Consider the following 27,927-nt stretch of genomic DNA (forward strand, 5'->3'; position numbering starts at 1 on the left):
TCATTTTGGAATTTTCTTTTATTCATGTTCATATACACTTTTAAGACAAACCGATGTTTTGAACGATTGCTGAAGATATGATAAAGAAGATATCAAAAGGTTAAATATAACCCAATTTCGCGATATTAGTGTTTTTATCGCAATATCGGAACACTCAGTATTGGTTTTTATTCTGTTCTCGTGGGGTGTGTCCCTCAGAGCAGCACTGAGCGCTTGTTGGAGTCTGTCCGGATGTATATGATGTCTGATCACTTGTTCCTCACCAGTGCGCTGCAGGCGCGCAATGGATTTATTGTGGGAATTGTTCTATATCGTATTTAACCAGTTTCTCTGCTCTCTGAATGGATCTGAATAAAGCAACGATGATATTCGCAACTTTTTGGATAATGTTGCCTGTCCTTGGTAAGTTGCGATGCATGTGTTCTAGTGTTTGTTTGCGCGTTACATCTGTAACACCTAACCTACAATAGACAAATAGCCTACCGTAATTCAGAAACATACATAGCCTATGTTTTTTATGATTGTTAAGATTATTATTATTAATTCTCAATCCTAATCATTACTTGATACATTTTTATAAATTTCAGGGATTAATAAGAAATAAAAACATTTTTACGTGTTTTGTCTTTTATCATATCTATAAGTTGTCTCTATTTGTTTGAATTGGGTCCACTAAAGTAACTAGGTAAGTGCTATCACCTGAATTAGGAACATTAGAAAATCGTGGTAACAATGTGCCAGACATTCTGTTTTAATCATTCACATCTGTAACTTTGTATTTTCCCTGCACAGATTTAATGCACTTCTCAAAGGCAGATGCGATCTCACAGTCTAGGTCGGTTCGGCTGGACTGCGTTAGGGCTCATGAACAGTGCTTGGCGAAGTACGGCTGCAGCACTAAGTACCGAACCATGAGACAGTGCGTGGCCGGGAGAGCCGGTAACTTCAGCATGCTGGCTGAACCCGAGGCGCAGGACGAGTGCCGGAACGCCATAGAGTCCATGAAGCAAAGTCCTCTATACGACTGCAAGTGTAGGAGAGGAATGAAGAAAGAGAAAAACTGTCTGCGCATCTTCTGGAGTATATACCAAAGTTTACAGGGTGAGCAGATCCAGGATCAACAGAATCCAATTAAGTCTTGTAAATGCAGTAGAAATCATTCAGAGCTTTAATAACCCAAACCAAAAGTTCAAAAGTGCTGGTTCTAAGAAATATACATGTAAAGAGTTTGGGTTCTTCATGCTAAATTACTATTTCTACTACACTATCTTATTGGTACTTTGCTGGTGTTTCTCTTCCAGCCAACGACTTGCTAGAGGACTCACCGTATGAGCCAGTAAACAGCCGTTTGTCTGATATTTTTCGTCTGGCTCCAATAATATCAGGTAAGTCTGATGATAATTTATCTCCACCTCACAATTATCACACTGAGTACAAATCATTTGCCAGCTTTTTGTTTTGTCTGTATGCTTAATGTGCATAATATGTCTTAGGTATATGTGTATGTCCTCTTTCCCTGCCTTGTTCTTGAGATATGCTCATTTGGCTATGGATAAAAGTGTCTGCCGAATGAATGAATTTAAATTTAAATGTCTGCTGGCTTATGTTACGAATGGCCTGCCTGCATCAGTCATTTATGAAAGCGTGCTTTGTAATGGATTTTAGAGATTTGAGTGAACAGGTTTCATTGATGTCCTTGGAAAAGAAAAAAAAATCCTATAGAGGACTAACAGAACAAGTGCTGCTTGATGGCGACGGTTTAGTCGTGCCCTGTAGATGGCGCTGTTCCTCCCCTGTTCAGCTACTGTGAGGTCTGCTAGTGTTGAAGATACCACTTACTGAATCTCTCAATCTAAGTTGTGCTTGACTGTGGAAGTTCTGCAGTAAATCTCCATGGTGACAGACATGCAGTAGCTCTGTTCCAAAATCTAGTGAGTTGCCTCGCTGCCAACTGTATATATATACAATAGTTCTTTCTGGTCCTCAAATCTGATTGGCTGATAAGAGTGTTGAAATCCGAGTCCAACAGAACTCCAACAGCCATTTCACCGTTTGTATCATTGTATATTGCTCATATAAACTGAATATCTTAGAAGGCATCATAATTAAGTTGCCTACCTTTTTGAAAAGCATGTGATGCAGCCCTATAGGTTTTGATTAGAAAACAAGTGTCTGTGGTTTTGTTTGCATTAGGTTTGGATTCATTATGCATATACTGTAGGTCTATAAGGAACATGTGGGCATTACATGAAAGTACATGCAAGACACCCTCCCCTTACATTCCCCCTCGGTCCACTTCAAATCAATAAAGCCATAGAAGAGACACAGCTTCTGAGATTGCAGCCTTGTTCTTTCCTGAAGTGTTAATCAATACGGTCAAGGATTCAGAATGTACAAAAAAGCTTAAAAGCTTAAATATACCAGCTGTTAATTCTTTAATCATCAGTCTGGTACTATTAGAGCATTATTATGAAATGAACATCACAGGCTTGCTGTTGTATTGCTGTGCTTCTGTGCATTTGTGTATCTAACAGCCAGCTACAGGTGTTGTACATCACCAGAAAGAGAGAGACATTCATTTGAATTATTTTCATATTTGGATGCAACGCAATTGAATATTAATCTCACAGCGAACCTCTTTATTTATTCCATGCATATCTAGAGCAAAAGATAGTGGGAAAAGGTGCAACGGTTTTGACATGTTCCAGCAACCCCTAGTAATAATTCACAGCTGGGCTTTACAGGACTGAGCAGGATGTTTATGGCCGCTGCCAGTGCAGCTTCAATAAAAACTGATTTGGTTGAGAGACCCAGAGCTGCTGGGCCAGATCTCTACATGGCCCAGATGGAGAGACGTTCCCGTTCTTGAGGTGGTGCAGTGTCAGGGTTATACAGGTTCGAATAAACTGTTGAAAACCCTTTATATCAAAATGATGAACTGCATCAACCAAGACTAGCCGCAAACCCATTTTTTAACACAATAGTTTGGAGAGAGAAAGAGATAGGAAGTAACTTGAGCAGTGGCTAATATGCCAAAAAACCTTTGGTTGGTTAGTGTTCATTGTGTGTCCTGTCCATAAAGTGCTTTTATATTTACTGTCATTAACCACAGAATCAGCCCACACACAGGACCCCAATAATAACTGACCCTAATCTCTTATTCTCAGTGGGACATCTCTATACAACACCTTGTGTGGGTGTTTTCAGGCTGTTCACAGCAGAAATAGATACTCAAGTCTGAGGCTCGTTCACACAGTGCCAACAAGCACAAAATTCCAATAGTTGTTAGTAGGGCTGGGCGATATAGCTAAAAAATTGATCAATGATATAATGTTTCATATCGTTCGGTATCGATAATTATTGACATTTTTTATAACCTTTTTTAAAACAAAGAGCAATAGAAAAAAATGTTTAAATTTAACCACTGTATTTTTAAATTAACCCAATTTATTGAGACAAACAACAAATATATATATATTTTGTTTTAACAGTCAAACACACAATAAAAATTAAACAAATATCTAATTTCTAATGTTTTATATGCAGATTAAATAGGTTTTAAGGAAACTTTTGTCTCGTATCCCGAGGCCACAAGAGGGCGCAATGAGCAAAAATAATGCTGCACATAATGTCTGCGCAGGGAAATAACTGTCTATAAAAAATTACGTCTAAATTAACTCATATAAATCAAATATAATTTCGTAAATTGCATAAACAATTATGAACAAAACAGCATCATGTATTTATGCATTGCTTAATACAAAGAGCCGAAGCGCCATTCACACAGACTGCATTAAAAAACATATTAGACGCAGTGGAAAGGAATAAACCTCCACAAGTTCGTGACGTGTTTTCTAAATTTTAAACAGTTTTAACTTTGCATGGCTGTCTACATCACTTGTGTGAGACACGAGTGCAGCAGTCATATTTGTCTGTCTGAAAATGCGCTGAATATGCGTTCTGTGTGAATAGCTTGGTTTCGGTTTTCACCTAATCAAGATCTTCTCAGCATTGAGCTTCTGTATTTCTCTAATATTTTGAATGCATAATACAGCAGCGGCGCATCTCGTGGGCTAGACTAACAAAACATTAAAATGCAACAACGTCACTTACAACATCACCGCATTTCGTGCGCCACTGATGACGCTCACTTGCACTCCAAACATTCAAATGCAAATGTTTATTTTAAATTCTACTAATATTATTATTTTTTATTCACAATCTCTAGCAAAAATACAAACGTATTGTCCGCACACTGATGTAACTGCTCCATAAAAAGAATTTATTGCGGCAACGTTTCAACCATCAGGTCTTCGTCAGTTAGAAGTTATTCGTTATTCACAATCTCCTCATCACAGTCACAGCACTCAATTCAGCATGTGTTCGTGTTTGTGTGTGCTGTCTGCGTCACTCATAGCACGTGACTATATCGTGCACTATATCGAACATTTTTTTATATCGCTATCGAAGAAGGTGTACCGTCGATAAATATCGATACCGTTTTATTGCCCAGGCCTAGTTGTTAGGTATTTTTGGATCAGTGTATTAACCCTGTTGGCGGTTGATGGGCTGTGTGAGCATTACAGTTATATTTACAAACTATAAATATATCAGTCAACTTCAGTCAATAAACTGTTCTCAGACTTGACTTGGACTCATAAAAACCGACTTGAATCTTGACTTGGTAAGTGATTACAGTATATTTACATTTAGTCATGTAGCAGATGTTTTTATTCAAAGTAACTTACAAATCAGAAACGTCACGAGCAATTTGTGCTAACTATAATTTATATATATTTTTTAATTACACTAAAAAATATAAACTATAGGCTATTGAAAACTTGACTGACAAAATTGAATTAGACCAGTAGGCATTCATACTCAATTAGGCCTATATGTATGAACCTGAAGAGGAACATAAAACTATGGCTGTCAATAGAGTAAAATAACTGATTAATTTCTGACCATTCTTTAGAAAGCAAAATTATTCATTTCTTTCTTTACAACGTAAGTTGTTAATAAAACAAAGATTAAGGAGTATTTTTTACAAGAAAATACTATTTCAGACATGTTTAATTCAGTTTATTATTTGCTGTTTCTTTGTAATTGTTGGTGAAATTAGCCATTTTTAAGTGAAAATTCGTTTTTACGCCAAATTTGTTTCAGTGGCTTACTATTTTTTGATGAACTTCCCAGTTTGTAAACCCATGCTTTAGGAGACACTTGAATCTAAAGTGCCTTACAAATAAGGAACATCACAAGCAATTTCTAATAACTAGGATTGTTTTTAATTTTAATGGAGATGTCACTTAAACTTGTGACAAGCGACTTGAAGAGACTCTATGGCAGAGACTTGTGAACTTGTCTGGTGTACAGCATTGAAACACAGTACTGAATATCCTTGAGGGAAACATGAGGCCAAGCAAAGAGACAAAACATAGTCAACAAGGTATCCGCTTTCTCGAAATCCTTTCATAGTCCTGACTAACAGAAATGCCTGCTCATCTAATTGTAGCTGTCCTGGGCTCTAATGCAAAAACACCAGTGTTTCAGTAAATGTGTTCAGGTTACACTTCCTGTCAGAAACATAACTTGAGATCAATATGAATGGCCACATTAAGCAGCTAATAATTGCTGAGCAAGACAATTCACCCTCCAACTTAGCATTTTAAACTTTAACAAACTTACTATTCTCCATACAGGTGCATCACTGAGGTAATAGCAGTCAAAACAGATCGAATAATCACATACATTTTATGTCATGTTTATGAGAAGCTGGGTTGCAGACTTGATGCCTCTTAGATGACTCAGTTTGATGGGTATTGTTGAAACTGCAGAATCTTTGTTCAGGATGTGTCTGTATGCAATCTGCTGTATAGGCACTTTCTGTCCTCATTATTTGATGGCACACCCTCCAGCTCTACATAGCTTTGTGGGTTTGGGGCTTTAGTAGCAGATCCTCTTCAGCCATGGGATCACAAAAAAAGGGAGGGGGAAGATCAGCCTTGTGAAAGATGAAAGACATGCCCTGTTTAGTGAAAAAGTAGCCAAAAGGGTTGGGCAGAATTGAATTGTACTGAATTGTACAATGGTTGCCAGTAGGCAGGCAACTTGATGGGATGCTTAAAGCTTGTTAGGTTTTCCACAGTTAAAGGGATTGTGATCATTTACCCAAAAATGAACACTCTGTCATCATTTACTCACCTTTATGTCATTCCAAACCTGTATGACTTTCTTTCTTCTGAGGAGCATTGCTTTTGTGCATTCAATGAAGCAATAAGGTTTGGAACAACATGAGTAAATGATGACAGAATTGTCAGTTTTGGGTTCCTTTATATGTCTAAAACATTAATGGCCTTACTTCTTTGTCTTTCAGTGCTATGGCAAAAGAAACATGTTTATTGTGCCATTAATCATGAGTAGGGGTGGAACGGTTCGTGGAAAAAAATCGAACCGTACGGTTCTCCACACACGGTTCGGCATGCGCTAGGACCGCGGTTCAACTTAAATCTGGCAACGCATCTGTAATATGGTTTCTTATAAATAACGTAAAAAAAACAGGGTTCGGCTAATGTATGTTTCTGTTGATGGATGCGCATTCTGGCTTCCCAGTACATTACAACAACAGCTTGGAATATGAGAAGTCATTTATTCTGTCATGATCACCCGGGTGCTGATAGCGCGCGCACACAGGTGAGACCTGAACAGCACACGTTGATATCTGTGTTTGAACTAAACTCATTTAAGCTTTGCCAGTTTAAACATTTAAGAGCCAGAGGACGCGATTTGTGCATGCGCTCATCCGAAGCGCGCAAACCTGTGTCTCAGAACGCGCGCAAATATTAAGCTCTCTCTGAAGTATTGTGTTTGAATGGACAAATTAACCTGAAAATCACTGTTCATTTTATTTGTATCTTTACTCTATTGTATTTACTTGTGCTGTTGCTTGTAGTTAGATAGATTATTCTTATTTTCTTTATTTTTATTTGACAGTATAGTTTTCCCCTAAACATAGCACATACCGAACCGTACCGAAACCGTGACTAAAACCGTGATACAAACCGAACCATGAAAAAGTTGAACCGTTCCACCCCTAATCATGAGATATTCAGACCAAATAACCACTGGAATATATTCGCCTGGCAGTGTTTGAATTAAAACGGTCCTTTCCATAAATCAATAAAGAAGCGGTCATGAGAGACAAAGAATGATCATACTGTCACTGTAGAGCGAGAGTTGTGCCACCTGATCAGTGAAGAGCTGGAGCAATGAAGACAAAGAGAACAGTTTCAAAATTAATTTACTCACCCTCATGTCTTTCCAAATCTGTATGACTTTTTCTTCTGTGGAAGATTTTGTGTATGTATCCGACTTGGAACTGTTGAAACATTCTTCAAAATATCTTTTGTGTTCCACAGAAAAAAAGAAAGTCATACAAGCTCAAAACGACATGAGGGTAAATGCTGACAAAATTAAATTTTGGGGTAAAGTGTCTCTTGGAGTGAACATAAGGGTCAAATAAATGCGTGGAACCAAAGATCATAGTGAAGGCTGGAAGAGAAGATGTTTTGCTATCAGCTACTCCTACCAGTTTAGACATGAATCTTGTTCCATGCCTTGTTAATTGATTTTCTCATGTCCCAGCTTTGGTCTGCAGGCTTGTCAATAATAGGGTGATCGCAAATAGCTATTCATTTATCTCACTATGCTATACAAGCTACTCACAATCATATGTTATGTCAAAATGAGCAATTTTGTTTTGTATATATAGCATTTGATTATATATACAGTATATTATACATACATATTATATACATATACACTACTGTTCAAATGTTCAAAAAAAGTATCTATGAGATTTTTTAATGTTTTTGAAAGAAGTATCTTATGCTTACTAAGGCCGCACTTATTTCATCAGAAAAAAGTAAAAACCGTAATACTGTGAAATATTATTACAATTTTATTTGTGTGATGCAAAGCAGAATTTTCAGCAGCCATTACTCCAGTCTTCAGTGTCACATGATCCTTCAGAAGTGCACATTTCTGTTATTTTATTATTAGTAATATTGTGCTGCTTATTTTTTTTTTTTTTGTGAAAACTTTGAAAAGCCCACAAGTCTTTAAGGATCATGATTCTTTCTTTGCTAATATTTATGGCAAAATTCAAAAGTCTTTACTGTCATTTGAGATTAATTTAATACATCCTTGCCGAATAAAATGCATTATTAATTAAAAAAAACCTCACTGGCTCCAAACTTTTGAACAGCAGTGTATTTATGTGTGTGTGTGTGTAAATGCTTAAAAGGTGCAAATGTATCATTGGTTTATGTCAAACAGGTCTACTATATGGAAATGAAATACACATCCCTGACTGTTTCTGATGCCCTTACAACTGCAATGCACTATCTCACAGGAAAGAGAGATAGAGATATAGTGGCGTCCATTTTCTCTCACACACAGAACTGAGGTTGCCCTGGCCATCTGAATTATTCACACCCTCAGGCTGGGGTGCGTTTCCCAAAAGCATCGTTAGCTAACTATGGTAGTTAGTTCCATTGAAATCTATTGGTAACGACGGAACTTGTGACCATAGTTGCTTTTGGGAAACGCACCCCTGGTCCAGAATGTAGTAAAAAGTCCCATGTGGCCCTGTCTTCTAAGAGAACTGAGATGCATTGAGAGCAGAGAGACCACGTTCTCTTCTCATGCAAGATGGTATGCTTCCTTTCATAATTTGCATAAATTTGGTTGTATTCAGTCACGCCACTCATGCAGAGAAATAATTTGACTGAATGTGAAACAGACAGAGAGTCTATTGAAAGAAGTAATGGGGTAATTATGAAGGAATCTGATGGATACCAAATTAAAATCCTTTTCAATATTACATATATTTTTAAAAACGCCTGGCTAATTTAATTCTGGATGTGTTTTACTTAGTGCCGGTTTTGATCCATAATTTCATTGTCTCCATAATGACAGTAAATCCTATCATTGCTTTAAACATTCAGCAGGATGAAATTCATATGCGTAATGTTCATTTGAATTGCCATAGTCTGTTTTAAGAAAATCAATTCAAACCTTCAGTGGTATTGGCACGAATGGCAAAAAGCCTATAAGAGAGGAAGAGGTTATTAAACATGAAAAAATGGCCCTGTCAGCAATTATTGTTTGGAAGTGCAATTTGATTTCCAATCTCATTTCACATCATTGGATGCCAGGGCTGTACGGTTCATGAATCCCAACCAGCTGCCACACAAGGAAAAGACAGAAAGAACGCTTCATGTTTGTATAGAAATAGACTGTTTTCCACATTAGATAATACAACTCTGCTATGAGATAAGCATGTAAACACTGAGAAACACACAAATCAATTGTCCTAATTCCCCTTCATCTCACGCTATGAGAAATATGTTGACCTTGTCAGAAAACACGTAAACAGCTTGATGATTGCTGGAGGCAAAAATGATTGAAATGATTTAAAGCTTGTGCATGCTGTGCTGTGTACAGCTCATAAGCGTTGGTAATTACAAATGTCTGGATGGTTGATTACAAATCATTCAGCATCAGTAACTCTGTCAAGTGTGACAAAAAGGAGGAAAATTCATAGAAAAAGGCAAAAAATCAAAACACTCTGGTGCAGCATAAAAGCAATGCATAAAAAAGATTTGTTTGATTCAAGAAATTTTGATATCCAAAGCTTATTCAGGCTAATTTTCTTGATTCTTAAGAAAGGAAAGGAGGCAAATTGTGACATTAAGGAGCCGTTGAACATTTTTCAATTCCACTGCAACACTTTTTCATAGTTTTCTACGTAAATGTGCTAAACAGAAGTATTTGACTATTGACCAATGTTTCACATTTTTCAAATAAAAAATGTTTTCTGTGTGAACGGTTCCTAAAAGTGCAATAAAGTACAATATATAAAAATAAATTAGCGTATAATAAATAAACCTATTTTAGCAAGCATTCAGTCTTGAGTTGAAACTACATAGAGTAAATGTGAGTACATATGAGAAAATCCTCACCTTTTTATGTGCTGTTATGATAGTTTAGCTGCCACTTTTAAAAATCTTTGTTTAAAATTAATATTGTTATGGTGTTTCAGTCATAAACAGTTCTTGAATGAATCTGTTCGTAAACAAATACTTGTAATGGTTTAACTTAAAGAGTCAACCAATTTATTGGTGAGTGAAACTGAATGACTCTTTTTGGTAAATGGAATTAAAAGAATAGATTTAAAATGATTCAAATTCCTTGTTACAGCTGTTCTGTAATATGTAGTTTGATCGAGGTAATGAATGCAACTGACTTTCAATTCCCAATGAATCAAAGAATCAATTTGCTTTCAAATCCACGCCACTATTTCTCCCTAAAAGACAATGCAGTTTTCTATTGAGCGAAAACAGCTGAATAAATATCACTCCTCTATTGCATTCATGTATGAAAGGACATGCTATGTTCTGAATCATAATTTTTGAAACATGACGGGCTGAGAAGGTCATAACTCATAAAGCTGTATCTGTATGTCATTGACCTTGTCATAATAAAAGATTAGTGTTATTAACTACACATCATTAAACAGGTTAAAAGCAGAGCACTAACTGTTCATATTTTCACATCTAATGCTGTTGATATCTAATGCGGTATTTATAAACGTCACCGCTGCCTATGTTTTTTTAACCCGATCACAATGTGCTTGCACTTCTAGAGCTTGCGTGACCGTAAGCATTTCAGGTCACCTAAAGTCACGTCATCTCTCACCGCTGAGATTAAGGACATACAATGACCCACACACACACACACAGACACACACACACACACACACACACACACACACACACACACACAGAAAGACTCAAACCCCCACACACAGCAGAAGAGTACAGACTGAATAGACCATGAGAGTGTATCGGCTGTCAAACATATATAATACAAATCCTTTGGAGTGGATTTTGGAGAGAAGCCTAGCGAGAGAAAGAGGAAATCCTTTATTCTAATGGGCTGGGTTGACAGCTCTATGCTGTCAGTCCCTAAGGACTGATCCCCCGCTGTGGATGTGTGCTTCACTGTTTGTGATGTATGAAGCCTATAGTTATCATTTCCTGAGTCCAATATTGTGGGAATGTGTATGGGAGGGGAACGCAACCACCCCCTCCCTCTCTTTTAAGACTGCCTGCATTCATCAGTGGATTTATCACATATTATATATCTGTAGCTCACTTTAGCTCCTTTTCTCTGTCTCCTTATAAGCCATTCAAGTTCTTTTTATGGAAAAACATTTATGTTCATGTCCAAACTAGTCTGATTTGGAGCCCGCTTCAATGTTACTGTGCTGATTTTAACTATAATGAAATGTTTATCTGTGAACAAAGGGAGGTGTGGCACAAAAGGATGAATGCAGGGTCTAAAATGATTTTTGTACCTTCCAACGAAAGATGCATTGAGGATTGTTTTTACAAGCCTTGCATTTTTTATAAGCATTGAAATTATATATGGCATGTTCTATTACAAATTAGGGAAAATAGCTTAAAATAAGGACCAAAAATATTTAATAATAATAAAATAATTTTAAAAAGCATTTTGCATTATCCTCATTATTATTATTATTATTGTGCAACATTTTTGTCCCTATGACTGTGGTATTTAGTTTTTCCCTTGCATATTTGTAACATCACATGTCCATTGTATAATTCTCAGCATTATATGCCAGATCATATATATAAAAAAAGGTTAACAAAAATTGTTACAGGACAAGACAAGTTGCAACATTGGTATTTCTTTGATTTGACTCTCTCACATCAGTGAAGGTCAAATAATCATTATTTTAATTCAGTATAAATTATGTCTTATGTTGCCTGGAAATTATACAATATCATGTTCTCTTACAAATAAGAAAAAAGGACCACCGTCATACAGACAAATGTGTGACAAATATTCAAATAATAATATTCAAATAAAAATTCAAATATTATAATATTTAAAATAATAAACAAATCAGTTTGCATTATTATTAGTAGTATTACTACTACTTACACATTTGTCCCTATAAAATTTTTTCCCATGCATCTGAGTAACAGCACACCACTGTATAATTCACAGCATTATATGCTATATCGTATGCAATTCCACATATAAATAGACACTTTGAGCATCCTAGGTAATCCTATGAAGAGAAAAATTGTTACAGGATGTGTGAGTTGTAGCAGCTGTATATCTTTGATTCGAATCTCTCACATCCGTGAAGGTCAGATGATCATTCTTTGAATTCAAGTGAAATCCCGTCTTATGTTGCAGCTCCTGTTAAATTTACCGGCAAACTGATGAGAATCTCCATATTATTTAGCTGCCAAAGGCAATCTGACATGCATTTGGCACTCAGTGAGTGTTCATTTTACACCCCGCATGCATCGTTCTTTCATTCTCAATTTATTAATGGCTCAGTCTTGGCTCCGTTTCTCACAGATTAATAAATAGTGGCTTGTATGTTTTACTGCTAATGTATGTAAATTGAAGGCAGAGCCCCAGAGGGAAATTACTTGGCAGTTGTTGATGGTAAAACATCAAATACCAGTTTTATGTTTTATTAGACATTGATTTTTCTTCTGGATTGAAAGCCATCAACACTGTACTCTTTATTAATTACACTCATGAGATTTGATGCCGTTTAATTGCTTGGCGGTTGGACATGCACAGCCACACACACACACACACACACACACACACATAGCCCCTAGTCATCATTTACTCAAACAGTCTCAAGCTCCTTAAAGCTTTCCGTCTCTCGCTTCCAAAACACACATAGTCAAACATCCAGAGTCACGTGACTCCCTCCATTGTCACTGTTACAATAGCAGCTCCCAGACGTTGCTGGAATTTCACGGTACCACTGGAGTATCAAATACACCACTGGACCCCCAAATCTCTCCGGTTCTGGTAATTATTTGAGGTCATATCAATATGCCAGCGCTGTCGGGAACTGGCTAAAGTGTCCATTACATCAGCCTGTTAGGGGTCAGCAGTTCACAATCTCTATTGTAAACTACCCATCAGATTACCAGGTCACCATACAATGATTTTAAAAGTTACCAAAACCATTTCAACATACTAAATACTAATTTTGCTACATCAAAAACAAACGTGCTAGAGAACATTATTTAACTTTGATTAAAGTTAAATATTAAAATATATATTTATTTTAATTACTAAATTGATTTAAACAAAGTAAATATTGACTTTTTCGATACATTATATATATATATATTTAAAAAAAACAGTTTAGAACAGCCAGTATACTATATGCCAATATTAAAGGTGCTGTGTGTAAGTTTTTGACTCAACTAAAGCATAAAAATACCACAATATGTTTGCAGATATTTAAGAAACATGCTAAGTTTACATACTTGTTTTATCTGAAAAACAATGCTACAGTCAGTTATTCTCCTTTGAAAATGTGCGTTCCGTGTCGGAGTGTCTGTCTCTGTTTTGGTCTGTGTAACCCGCCCACTGCCAGTTTATCCAATTGTATTTCGGTACCCCGGGTTGCCAGTTGGCAGAAAACACAGCGTGTTTAATTTCAGTCATGGAAGCTGCCAAACAAAAGGGTTCAATTCCTGTTGGTGTCGTCAATCTGGCAACCTGTGTGTAAGTCAAGTCTGAGGAGGAGGGGCCGGTGAAAAAAACCCTCTCCAATATTTTGAATTTGGACTGCAATACCTAGTTCAACCACTAGGCAATCCTACATACAGCACCTTTAATATTTTTAATAATATCAATGACCTAAAAAGCAACAGGTCGAACATTTGAATTTTTTTTAACTATAAAAAGAATTGGCAGAATGTTTGCTGAAGTAACATACCGTACTTGTTTGGTTAAGAACTACCCATGCATAGAGAGGTAATTGAAAGCATGTTGAAGAAGACTGTCATCTTTTCAGCCTCTTCTTGAAGACATTTCAGGGTATGATCTCTGGAGAGAAGTAAACTGATGTACATTTTATTATATAGTCCTGCTTTTCACCTCGTCAGTCATTTGATCGATGCCTCAAACTGCCGGTATTTCCGAGCAGAGCTGCATCAGCTTCAGATGGATCTGCTCTGTAAACATACACGGATCAGTGCGTTCATTAATTTCTTTTGGGTAAAAGACACTCATCAATAAATCAATAGACTCCACATCCACTGGATATTTTCAAATATCAATTGGACTGGCTAATTCCTTTAAAGCGCGCTCCAGAGATCAGCCATTGGCAGGCATCGCTTCAGAGGGCCATTAAACATCCCTGGACAGCAGTTTAAGCAGATAGTCTTTTACACAGAGCTCATAGTGTTGTTTAACTAGCAGTTCTCTCTTTATTAAAAAGCCCAGAGATGGTCAGACAGGGTTCATCTTGTAACAAACCCTCATTCTGCTGCAACGGCACTTTCATTAATTGATAGAAGGTTACGGTCCAATCGACTCATTAGCTTCATTTCTAAAAAGAACTGAATACACAGAACTACCCAAAGATAAATTTTATTGCTCTTTCATAGCTGAGGAGATTTAATGAAGCTCTCAGTTCATGTTTCACTGAAGTATCAACTTAAGTGTTTTAGATGTATCTTCTAAAAAAATAAAGAAACAAATTAGACAGTTGTTATACATAATGAATATAACGCTATAAAATGAATAGATCTGATAATCTAGTCTTGGAATGAGTCTTGGTGAGAAATGTTGTAAAATCTTTAGCCTCTGATTGCAAATTTGAGTATTTTGGAAAATCTGAACAGTTGGAAACAGAGAAAACCAAAAACACAGGAACAAATGCAGGAAGGAAAGAAGGTGGAAAAAATAAGTACAAGTAGAAAAGAAAAAGAAAGAAAGAAAGAAAAAGAAATAAAGACAAGAAAGAAGAAAGGGAGGAATAAGAAAAGAATATAGGAGGGAAGGCCAAAAGAAATGAAAAAGAAAGGAAGGAGGAAGGAAGAATGAAAAGTAAAGTTTGAGGAATAAAAAGAAAGACAAATCGAAAAGGCAAGACGAAAGCGAGAATGTGAAGATGGGAGAGATGGGCAGAAAGAGACAGCAGCAGACACAGAGGAAGAGAGAGTGGGAGATCAATTATGGAGGTTGAGTCCTCGTATGATTTGATTTGCTGCAGTGGCATGTGTTTTGATTGGATTGGAGCAGTTGGAGGAAAGATGTGAGATTATTAAGCATCTGCCAGAAAAGCTCCAGGTCTCTGCCATCAGCACTTTCTGTGTCTGCAGCACTCCCAATCTCTCAGGCCACTTAAGGAAGCGACTGAAGAGCTCACTTATTATTCCTGCACCCAAAGAGCAATAAACAACAGAGCGCTCCGCTGCCTGAGCATGAGGCCACATCAACACACACACACACACACACACACACAGGTGTAACACTCGTTATTTCACGTCACACTGGAGTTCTCTGAGGTGCACAGGGCCAGGCTCTCAGCCCAAGTAGCCTCTGGCTCACAATAGACACTGGGGAATGTAAGCTGAGGTCATTATACACACAATCACAGCACTGACAAAAAATACCATGGCATTATAGACTACGGACATTGTTTTTTTTTTTTTTTGGGATGTCTTTGAATTATTAAAGGGGTCATAGGATGCTACATGCACTTTTACAAGTTGTTTGAACTGAAATGTGTGTTGGCAGTGTGTGTACACAACCACCTCATCTCACATTTCTCAAATCGAGCCGATCTCAGATGCCTGTCTGTGTGACGTCACACAGTGACGTGTGACGCCTCATCTACAGAAGAAGTATGTTTTGTAATGAATCTTTGCAAATCGACTTTCCTAATAATGTGCTAATTAGCAAGTTTCAAGTTTAATGCGGCTAAAGTCATATCAACTTGTGGAAAATGGGCATCCTATGACCCCTTTAAAGGATTAGTTTGCCTAAAAATGAAAATGTGCTGAGAATTTACTCAACCCCAGACCATCCAAGATGGAGGTGAGTTTGTTTCTTTATCAGAACAGAAATTTTGAGAAATTTAGCATTGAATTACAACTTGGATACTCTGCAGTGAATGGGTGCCATCAGAGTCCAAGCAGCTGATAATAACATCACAGTAATCCACAAGTAATCAACACAACTCCAGTCCATCAGATAACATCTTGTGAAGTGAAAAGATGCGTGTTTGTAAGAAACAAATCAATCATTAAGGCATTTTAACTTCAACTAATGTTGCTTCTGGATAAATAGAATAGTCCTCTATTCATAATATTGCTTTCTTTAGTTTCTTGTTTGAATCAGGATAGAAATATGCACAGATCAAGCACTGTTTACAAGCAAAAAAAAAATAAAAATAAATAAAACAAATATGTCAGTACATTTTGATGGGAGAGGACACACTTGAGGAAGTGTTAAGGATTATGGCCTTGTATTTTGGTCAGAAGTGCCTTAATGATGGATTTCTTTCTTACAAACATGTAACTTTTTGCTTTACAAGATGGTAATTAATGGACTGGTGCCTTTGGATAACTTGTGGATTATTGTGATGTTTCTAATCAGCTGTTTGAAGTTTCATTCTGACGGCACCCATTCACTGCAGAGGATCCATTGGTGAACAAGTAATGTAATGCTACATTTCTCCAAATTTGTTCTGATTAAGAAACAAACTCATATTTGATGGTCTGAGTACATTTTCAGCAAATTTTCATTATTGGGTGAACTATTCCTTTAAACAAGAATATCAAACCAAATGCAATTTACAAGTTACAAATATAAAATAGCAGTCAGATAATAATAATAATAAATATGACCTTTTATAAATGTGGCTTAGGATCGATGTATCACAAGAAGATATGGGTTAGTTTTATAGACTCATGTCCACATGACTGCAACTTCTAAACAACAATTAAACATCCATCCAATAACCTTGAGCCTCATGTCAACGTGCTTGTCAAACGTAAGTAATGTTTTTTGTAATAGGTAATTAACCTCAGGGATCTAGGCTGCTTTCAGATTTAATCACATCTAGTCATCTCACGAAAGCCCACAATAAGCACAAATTCCTCATCAAAACACATAATTGCAAAATGCAGCATTCCATGCACATGCGAAAGCTGCAGCGCATCGACAAAAAGGTTGAGTTACTGAAGCGGGAAGCAGAGGAGTCGAGAGAAGACTGAGTCATCATTAGGTAAAGAAGAATATCCTCACTTATTACACGGCTCACTGGAGACTTGATTCTGATTGGTCAGTCTTTTATCATATATTTGTCAGACTCTGTTCCGTGTTTTGTGGTTGTTTTCCTCATGTGCCTTCCTTTCCCATGTTTAATTTGTCCTAGGTGTTTCCCATGATGTTTCATTGCTCCCAGGTCTGTCTCGTCATCCCCTCCTCCTGTGTGTATAAATAGTGTTCCCTGTGTGTGCTCCAGCGTCCGGTATTGTTTGTGTCTACAGTGCTACGTGTGATTCCCCGTGAAGATGAATAAATTCCTTGGTTTCTGTACTCTTGGTCTCCTCGTTCCTTGCTCCGTGTTCCCGCACCGTAGCAGATCATGACAATATTTTATGTTATACTAATATATATATATATATATATATATATATATATTTAGCTAAACATTATAAGTGACCATTGTCCCTGGCAGCCAAATCTTCTACAAAGCTATACTAGTTTATTATCTATCTATCATGTAGCCTATTAAAATAATTTAAACTTAAATAGTTCATGTCCATTTATTTATTCATTTGGTAAATAGTCATATAATTAAAGTATAATGCACATTCAGATGATCATTATTCCAAAATAAACCTTATGTCATCCTATATCATCAAAGCTATTTTTGAAAATGCTCAGCACAGTATTCAGTACATGTTTATGTTCTTTCTTTTTGCATTGCTAAATAGTCTGTGTTCTTATAGGAATGTGTATTTAAGCAAAAAGACTGCTTAGAAAAGAGAGGAAAGGCAAACAGTTTTCAGGATTGTAAACGTATCCATGTGAGTGAAAGTGAAGCATTCACCTGAGGTTGTTTGTTCAAGAGACGCAAATGCTGTGTAGATTGAGAGGAGGGAAACAAAAGGAAAAGTGCACAAGCAGCTGAGGGAAGTTCTTCAGGCAAAAGATTAAAACGCAACACAAATAAAACCTATTTTAAACCGAGATTAGTTGCTTAATCTAATTGTAACACTCTGCAGGATGTCAGTTCTTGGTTGGAAATACATGATAAAATTGCTGGAAATTGAGTCTCGGTATGCTTGAGGCAGTTTGTGTGGGATCTGTTGAAGAAATTGAGAAACAATAATAAATGAGAAAAAATAGCGTTCGTGTGATTTTATTTTCAGACACACTAGACTGGTGATGAGAATGAAATATGTGAACGAATTATGGAGAAATATATAAACTACCGTTCAAAAATGTGGGGTCAGTTTTTTATTTATTTATTTTTTAATTAATCAAGGATACATTGAATTGTCCAAAAGTGACAGTAAAGTTTTTAACTTTTACCACAAAAATATTAAGCATATATCGTGTGACACTGAAGAATGGAGTAATGGCTACTAAAAAAAATCAGCTTTGCCATCACAAGAAAAAAATTACATTTTAAAATATATTCCAATACTAAACCGTTATTTTAAATTGTAACACTATTTCACAATATTACTATTTTACTCTATTTTTGATCAAATAAATGCAGCCTTGGTGAGAATAAGAGACTTCTTTCAAAAACATTAAAAAATCTTACTGAGCCCTGAACTTTGAACGGTAGTGTGTGTGTATATATTACATTCTCAAAATAGTTTCCCAAACACTCTGCCATTGGCTGGTCAAACAGAGAGCCCCGCCCTAAACTCACACCATTGGTTGAACCACTGTTGCTGTGCGTGGAAGCTCAAACAAACAGAAGTAATACTTTGAAAGTGCAACAGAAACAAAGTGTTGACGCTTTTCATTGTAGGCAGCCTACAAATGGCTTACTTGCAGTTGTCGCTAACAATCCGGGACAGGAGAGTGTATTTTACACACTTCATTTTTAAATCTACTAGGAATAAAATTCTGTCATTTTCCTGAATATCAATTAGTAGTACAGTTACTCTCACACAGACCACATACTGGCTGACATATGGCCTCTAGTTATGTGAATGCCATACGGGATGACCTCAGCCAGAGGACGTTCACAGAGAGTCCTAAAAGGTCACCAGTTGCCCCACTCTCAGCAAGTGTTCTTTGACATTTACAGCACTAGCATCAGTAAACTCAGCCAGTAGTGTTCCTAACTCTCCCTCTAAATCTCTGCCCGCATAGGTGAGGCGGCCTTTACGAAGGACAACAACTGCCTGAACGCCGCCAAGGCCTGCAACCTGAATGACACGTGTAAGAAGTACCGCTCCTTCTACATCAGTCCCTGCACCAGTAGAGTCTCAACCACTGAGGTGTGTAACAAGCGCAAGTGCCACAAGGCCCTGCGGCAGTTCTTCGACAAGGTGCCACCGAAACACAGTTATGGCATGCTTTTCTGCTCCTGCCCCTCCGGGGATCACACGGCTTGCTCCGAGCGCAGACGTCAGACCATCGTGCCAGCCTGCTCCTACGAGGACAAAGAAAAACCCAACTGTCTCTCCTTACAAGACTCCTGCAAGACCAACTACATCTGCAGGTTCGATAAAAGACAGCTTGTGTTACGTGTCATGGAGTAAGGAGGAAAGTGCTGGAATATTCACTATACTTTTCAGCGAGTTCATTATTTATCCTGTGGGGTGGATGGTGTCTGAGAAGAGATGACTGCAGGAATGTCACTTGTGTGCTGAGTCTGTTTAATGAGGAGATGTGGCGTGTGGATTCTTGTTCATTCCTGCTTAATTTTTTTCAGATCTCGTTTAGCTGACTTCCTTGCCAACTGTCAACCTGAGGCACGCTCGATTTCTGGGTGTCTGAAGGAAAACTATGCCAACTGCCTGCTGGCATATTCAGGTCTTATTGGTGAGTTAACTCACGTCAATAAATTATTGTGGCAGTACAGTACTATATAGGATATGTTATACCATGGTACTGAAATTCTTGTTCTATGGTTTTTGGATGTGTCATTACCATAGTACCTTAGAGTGCCATGAATCAAAGCTAATTTCAAAAATGGTACTACTATGGTAAATGTACAGAAAAACATTGTTGTCCACAAAAAGCTTATTTGATGCAATGAAAGTTCAAATGAACAACATTTATTTGACATAGAAATCTTTTCTAAGATTATAAATGCCTTTACTGTCACTTTTGATGAATTTAATGCATCCTCGCTGAATAAAAGTATAAAGTATTGTACCCTAGCCTTTTGAATAGTAGTGTATTATTTAAAAAAAAAAAATCAATAACATTCAAAAACTAAAACCACAAAACATATGCATATATTCTGGTTTTCAGATGGATCATGTCCATAGGTAATGCAATTAACTACATGCAGCATTTGTAACTGGCTTCATACATCCATTAAAATTACGCTGAGGTGCCACTTGGCTTAAATAGATAGTTCACCCAAAAATGAAAATTACCCCATAATTTACTCACCCTAAAGCCATCCTAGATTTATATGACTTTCTTTCTTTCAGATGAATACAATCAGAGTTATATTAAAAAATGTCCTGACTCTTCCAAGTTTTATAATGGCAGTGAATGGGTGATGAGATTTAGAAGTCCAATAAAGTGCATCCATCCAGCTTATGCTATGCCTACGTCATCTGCTGGAATGCCACTCTCAATTAAAGGCTTGCACGACAGTTAGCAGAAGCTAGAGATTATGGTTTATAAAGTTTTAAATATGGATATTTCTTACAAAAATGCATTGATTTGCTTCAGAAGGCCTTTATTAAACTCGATGGAAGCGATTTACTGGATTTATGCTTTGATAATCGTACTGAATATTATCCAGATGTAGTTTTTGATAAAAATGTGATTTTCTCACCTTTTTGCTCAAAATTATGCATTTTTTATGAAACCTACCTATATTCAAGTGTTAATAAAAAAAATAATGCTCTGATCTTTATTTTGGTGTATTGCATATTCAAATATTCATACAGCAAAATATACTGGAGGCCATCAAATTTTTGTGAAAATCATCAAAATTGCTGATGGTGGCTGGCAACTTTTTTCAAAAATGCTGGCGGGGAAAAAGTTAACCCCCTGAAGCCATAAGGAGTAGAAACTTTCCCACTTTATTGGACTTCAAAATCTCATCACCGATTCACTGCCATTATAACGCTTGAAAGAGCCAGAACATTTTTAAATATAACTCCAATTGTATTCATCTGAAAGTCATATACACCTAGGATGGCTTGAGGGTGAGTAAATCATGGGGTAATTTTCATTTTTGGGTGAACTATTCCTTTAATAATTTGTATCTAATGAAATGACTTTCTTACACTTCTAATGTTTGGACATTAGACATGCGTCTAAATGTTTGGGGCCACTGTATATTTTGCATTTGAATGTACTTGGACTACTTATCTGTGTTACGTAATGTTAAGGATAAAATAATGTTGTTGTTTTTTTCACATTTATTTATTATAAGGCATTGCCTTGTCCGCACTGTTTGTCTTACCTAGTAAACTGCCTATCCAGCATGCTTTTTTGATCCCTAATGCTGTCTATAATGGCTGCTTGCTAGATTTTGAAATACAGCCACTGTCTTGTTAGAATCTCATTTCATAAACGTCCTTGTTTTCAACATAAATGACCTTTGAACTTTGCACCTTGCTATGTGTGACACAGGTACGGTGATGACTCCAAACTACCTCCGTGCCCCTGGCATCAGCGTGTCACCTTGGTGTGACTGCAGCAACAGTGGAAACGGAAAAGCAGAGTGTGACAAGTTCACCGAGTTCTTCACCAACAACCGTTGTCTCCGTGAGTAGACTTCATTCACAGCTGCTGCTGCTGCTGCTATATCATTGGTCACATGGCGTTCTGCGCTGACTGACAGAATTTGCCCATCAAGACTGACTCTAAAGCTGAATTCTGCTCCGTTGTATCTTCATGATCATTCACAGTCTGCACCAGTAAATCTGATCTCTGCGATTTGTGTTGCTGCGTGGTTCAGGGCAGTCTGACGGCCAAGAGACAGATAAATCCCTCTTAAATGGGGCGGCTGAGAGGGGGGATTGACATAAAAAGGCAATAAAGCATTACTCGGGTGTCCATGGGCCTGGAAGCATGCATTATTTTGTCAGAGAGTTATTCAAAAACATCCATTGAGATAAACTGGATGCAGGGAAATAGACAGGGAGCAGATGAGAGGGAGGATTTGTCTACATGAGACAATGGCCTTTAGGATGACAGTCCGGATGATACAGCAGTACCGACACAAGTCACGCCACGTCCACACCTCATATCTGACACGTTCTCATCTTTTGTGTTTACCTATAGAGAGAGAGGTGGAGGGAAAGAGAACAAACTGTCCAACAAGATGTCAAGGAGTTCAAACAGCATCAGCAAAATGATTTCTTAGCTCTTTCTAGTTTGTAATGAACACATGCCATTATTTGTATATCACGGAGGGCCCATTACTGGCATTACAGACAGCAGCAGGTCTATTAGGATGCATCAGACCTAATGCACACATCATGTTAATATAAATCAGTTTTGTTTATGCTCAATTAGTAGTTAGTGCAGGTTTTTGACTTGGTTCTAAAGTACCAATACTTTTTTATTCACCTTGAGTGTCCATGATATTGTTCACCCATGGGATGAACAAAGATGACAGAATTTTCTGTTTTGAATTAACTAAAAGAAAAAAATAATAATCCAAAACGTAAGCCTTTATTATCATAATGATGAAAATCTTCTCATAGATTTGAACACATTAAATTACTTTTCTAAAAAAGCCTCTGAATCTGGCCACTCATTTGATGGCCATCTAATAATAAACCAATACGAGCACAGCAACTAAAGACATGTGAGAGAGAGCGAGAGAATAATGTTAGCTTGTTTATATGATGTGTAATATAAAGATCCTCCTAACATCTTACAATTATACAGTCAAGATGAGCTTGAATTTGCTCCTAAAGAATGAACAGTCAATATACTCCCTTCTTTGCTTAAAGTCTGCTAAGATGTATAAGTACAGTTGATGTTGCACAGTCTGCCTTGGCTTTTACTCAAGATCTCTCCAGGGTCATATTGTACAGTCTGACAACTCCCCAAAAAATCTGTCCTTTAAGCTTTTAAATCTACTGTATATAAACCATCCAGAATTATGCTTGGAATACACATCCATCCAATGCAATGGAAGATGCAGAATGAGGCTTTATGAGTTTTTAACCCTTAAGAAACAGAATGAGCTTGCACGGCCTTAAGGGAAATTCAACGCTCACTCAATAATAAGGTCAGCCTACCCTTGTCTCTGTCAATAGACGGTACTTAATACACATGCAGCTTATTCTTTACCTGAGTACCCATCAATAATCTCCCACTTGCCCTTTAGCTTGCTGTGGCAAGAGGTAAATAACACACTCTGAAGTCAAAAGTGCTCTTCAGAATAAAGTCATTTAAAAAAGCAGTTGCGTCATAATGGCATCCTCCGTTTTATCACCGGAAAGGTCCCAGAAACTTAGTAAGTAAGTGAAGATCTTACTGCACTTAACACAGAGGCTAAGTGCCTCTTTATCAGAGTTCATCTGCTTTAGTATTAAGAGATGAAGAGAGAAGCTCTTAATATCCAAATAGGTGTAGATAACAAAAGACCAAACATTTGATAGCGATGTCAATGTCAATTCAACAGGCCTGAATTGAGAATGAATTTTGGTTTATTCAGTTACAACTAAAATTTTATAAAGCTGGAATAAAATAAGATTAAGAACTTGGACTTGAAAGATAATTGAAATGTTAAATAAAATATGTTGAAACTGTACAATTACTAGAACTAAAATAAAAATAAATGAAGCTAAATAGAAATATTAAAAACTAAAATTACTAAAATGTACAAAAGCACAATTACTATAAATGAAACTAATAATAACATTAAAACTGAAACTGATTTAAATATAAACACTATTTTAAAATATGAATAAATACTATAATAATATAAAATTATACTAAAATAACACTATACCACAATTTGAATTGAGGTGCTGTGTTAATTGTTTTGACAATAATAAGTAGTTTTGAGGGGGGAAAAAATCTAGTTTTATATATCAGCAAAAAAACAAAAACAAACATTTAAATTCCAATTCAACGTCCCTGGGGGTGTGGCTGATTCAATTCAAATTCCAATTAATTTTTTTAAGTAGCCAATTCTTATATACTGTTTTGCCCTACCATGATTATAAACATTTTCCTCTTCATTTCTGCTTTACGCAGGCAATGCCATCCAGGCGTTTGGTAACGGCACAGATGTTGTTGGTGTGTGGCAACCCCAGCCACCCATCGTGTCCACTCCACCTGACCCTTACACTCCACAGAGAGGACGGGACAGGACATCCAACGCACTGGATGACCCAGCACTCACCAATGACCTGGACAGTAACGCAGACCATCTCTACAGCTTCTGTGGAAGTCTGCAGGTACTGAAAGCAAGCAGCGTGTTATATTTACAGAAATTAACTGAAATTTACATCCTAATTTCTGAAAGTCATCAGGAATCAATCTGTTCATCTAACTTGTTTATTCTTAATCTGTTGATTAGGAAAGTGCAGTGAAAAAGGCAGTGTAAAATGTCGCTCAATCTGTTTTTTCGAAACCACCATATTGACTATCTGATGGTGAACGACAGCTGTCAGTCAGACACACCCGTTGCTGTTGGCCCACACAGATGCACAGCCTACGTCAACTTTACAAACAGCCGGCAGCTTGTTTGGATGCTTTCAGGCTTTGCTTGGCATACAATGACTTTAATTTTCCGAGCCTCAGAGTCAGAAGAGGGTTTACTTTTGATTGATGGGTGTGGGCTGTTGCAGTGATAACACACACATAGGGCCTCTGGGTAGAAATGAGATACATCAAACTGCCAGAGCTGTCATGTCAGAGCTAATTGGCTAGCACATTAACATGAGGAACACCCTTAAGCAGGATATACCCACCCATTACAATCTCTCTGAGGGAAAGATATCTTCACCAATCATCTGCAAATCTAACTTCAAGACTGGCACACACAGTCTCTAAAACGACTGGTATACACACAGATATAGATCTTCAGAGGAATATTCCAGGTTAAATATACTCTGTGGAGCATAAGCTGTCGATTAAAACATAATGTGTGAATCGTCCGTTGTTGTAAAAAAAATGATGCACTTATAATATAAGTCTATGGGGCAAAATGCCACAATTAAAATATATCCTTCACTTTAAAAACACCATAATTCTTAGGTATATTTGCTATTTTCTTTCACTGAATTAAAAATATATTTTATTTTCATTAAATAAATTGAATTTATGATTTTTTTTTTTTTATAGAAAATTGCTACCTTGGTTTAAAAAAGCAAAATCTCTAAAAAGAAAATAATCAACATCAAAATTATAAGGAAAAAAATTTGAGAGAAAAAACACAAAAGGACTCTGTCACAAAAATAATCATAAAAGAATACTGAAATGATAGAGGAAAAACACACACAATGCACTCAAGTCTCCAGATGTGTGAAGCGTTTCTTAGACCAAAAATATTAAAAGGTCAGTGTGCATAGGCAGAAAAACTGCATTCATCTGGGCTTTTATGTTTTTGGCCTAATAAATGCCTCACACAATTGGAGACTTGAGTGCATGAAGTTGGTAACGTTTAATATTAGTTAAACATGGTTGAGTTTTTTTACAGGGTTTTACGGACTTATAAAGATCCGCCTAATTTTTTCCCCTAAGAAGGATGACTTAGACAACTTTTCATCTTATCAAACTGAAGAGTTCATATAAATGTAAAATTAGTTCACGTAAATGTTTATGTAAAAAATACAAGCTTCAAATTTTAGTCCTCCAAGGCACTTTCTTCAGTTATTTTCTTCTATAATTGACAGCATGCTACAGATGCTGTTGATAAAGCTTAACATGTATTTAAAATTCTTTTTTTCCCCTAAATCTGCAGCTCATAATAAAGTTCAAATACAGAATACCAGGATACACTCCTGCAGATATAGCACAACAATTCGTCATATTGGAGTAATAACAATATTATGATTTATTAGTAGAAAGAGTTTCTTTTGTCAGATAGACTTCCATGACGGTTATTAATCATTCTATCCCACAATGCTTTTCGCAAGAATTAGCTCCATTCTCTCTCCATTGTGCGGCATCTTTATTATATTCCAGATTCTCTGAGGAATCACTATCGTTTCAACAAACCAAACTTGTGTGTGTGTGTGTGTGCATGTGGGAAACTGGATAACAGAGCAGAGTCTCATGTAACTGGATATTAAAAGGTATTGGTGTGTCACATATTAATGCAGACACACTGGCCTCCTGCACACAATGAAACACACACACAGCACATTGATTTGAGCAGAAGCAGGACCTCAGAGAGAGCTCTTGGCCACAGCGGTGTGTACGTGTGGTGTATGGGTGTGGGCTGTGGGGCTCATTATCATAACAGTAAATCTCACTCAGAAGACCTCTCTTTGAGGCCAATACTATATGACCTCTATTTGCCGTGGTAAATTACAGTGCTTTATTGGAGCTGTGCTTGACTTAGATCGCACTGGACTCAGTTTAAAGGGTTGCTGGATGGAAATGCTTTAGTGTGAGAAATGGTTTATAACACAAAACCTTGAAGAGCTTCTTGCAAGTAATTGACTTTTCAGCCTGTATTTCAGCTGGCCTCTTTCTCTCTTTCTTTATAGGCTCAGAAACTGAAAAGTAATGTTACTCTGGATGTTCTTTGTGTGGTAAGAATCGTACATTTCTACTCACCTAGCATTTTCCAGTCAATAAGGGGCTGTTCACACGAGATGCATTCTGTACATTTTTGTCTATGCAATCATGCACTAAGCGGACGTTGTTGAACGTTGCGGCGTGTCTTGTTGTTGCTGCATCCCACTGTAAAAAATGATGTGTTCAATAAGTCATGATAACATAAGGTTTTTCATTACTTTAACTCATCAAAATTATTTAACCAATTTCAACTTAAATTATACTAAATTTTTTAAAAAGTAAGTTTAATATAATTTAAGATGAAATTACCTGTACAGCCAATTTGATTATACTTAAAAAATTTAAGGCAGCATCTGTACTTATGCTTTAAAGTTAAAGTAGGTGGAAACTTTTTTTTACAGATATCAGTATGTTTTTAGGGCATATTAAGCTCTTTTAAAGGCAAAACATATCTTGTTTGAACAGTCCTTTTGATTCCATTTCATAAAGGTACGCTGTGAAAGCCCCACCTCAGAATAATAAATAAAATGGGTAATTATGAGGTAAAGTATTTTACAATTAGGACTTTATTTCTCATATTTGATGTGACACAAGGTCACAGTTGTCACAATTAAGAGAAACACAGTCACAATAACAATACATGAAGTCATAATTATGAGACAATTTTGTCGAAGACAGATTTTATATCTTGTAATTTTGACTCTTACAACTGTGAACGTATGTAACATAAGGTCACAACTGTGATATAGTCGCAATTTTGAGAAATAAGTCACAACTTGTAATTACCTGTTTTATTTTTTATTCTTGTAATTGTGACTGTATTTTTTGTAATTGCGAATATCTTAAGAGGCTAAAGCTGTGACCGGTCACAGAAGAGAGAATTATGAAAGTCCCAAGTGTGAGATATAAAATCATAATTAACAGGCAAACTTGCAATTGTGAGCTGTAAAGTTGCATTTGTAAGATATGAAGACATAATTACAAGAAAAAGTAGCAAATAGCTTTTTATTTTTTAACTCTGAAGTGGAAATGGGCTTTCATACTATTCACATAAATCTGTAAAAAAAAAAAAAAGTGTTTCAAAATGCACATTTTGCCTAAACTGTGACATTTTAAGACTTCTAA

General features: G+C 36.7%; 1 protein-coding gene across 1 annotated transcript in view; it reads left to right on the top strand.

The window, feature by feature from the left end:
- Positions 1-239: 239 nt before the first annotated feature.
- LOC107702444 (GDNF family receptor alpha-1-like) overlaps positions 240-27,927 on the top strand; it is a 29,119-nt gene continuing 1,431 nt past the window's right edge. Inside the window, exons 1-8 of the mRNA XM_016504765.1 lie at positions 240-402; positions 793-1,101; positions 1,302-1,385; positions 19,270-19,621; positions 19,835-19,944; positions 21,724-21,858; positions 24,310-24,512; positions 26,772-26,816. Coding sequence (XP_016360251.1) covers positions 342-402; positions 793-1,101; positions 1,302-1,385; positions 19,270-19,621; positions 19,835-19,944; positions 21,724-21,858; positions 24,310-24,512; positions 26,772-26,816 — 1,299 coding nt within the window. The 5' untranslated portion in view covers positions 240-341. The remainder of the gene's footprint in view (positions 403-792; positions 1,102-1,301; positions 1,386-19,269; positions 19,622-19,834; positions 19,945-21,723; positions 21,859-24,309; positions 24,513-26,771; positions 26,817-27,927) is intronic.

Source organism: Sinocyclocheilus anshuiensis, unplaced genomic scaffold, assembly GCF_001515605.1.
Source record: "Sinocyclocheilus anshuiensis isolate Anshui unplaced genomic scaffold, SAMN03320099.WGS_v1.1 scaffold190, whole genome shotgun sequence".
Taxonomy (NCBI): domain Eukaryota; kingdom Metazoa; phylum Chordata; class Actinopteri; order Cypriniformes; family Cyprinidae; genus Sinocyclocheilus; species Sinocyclocheilus anshuiensis.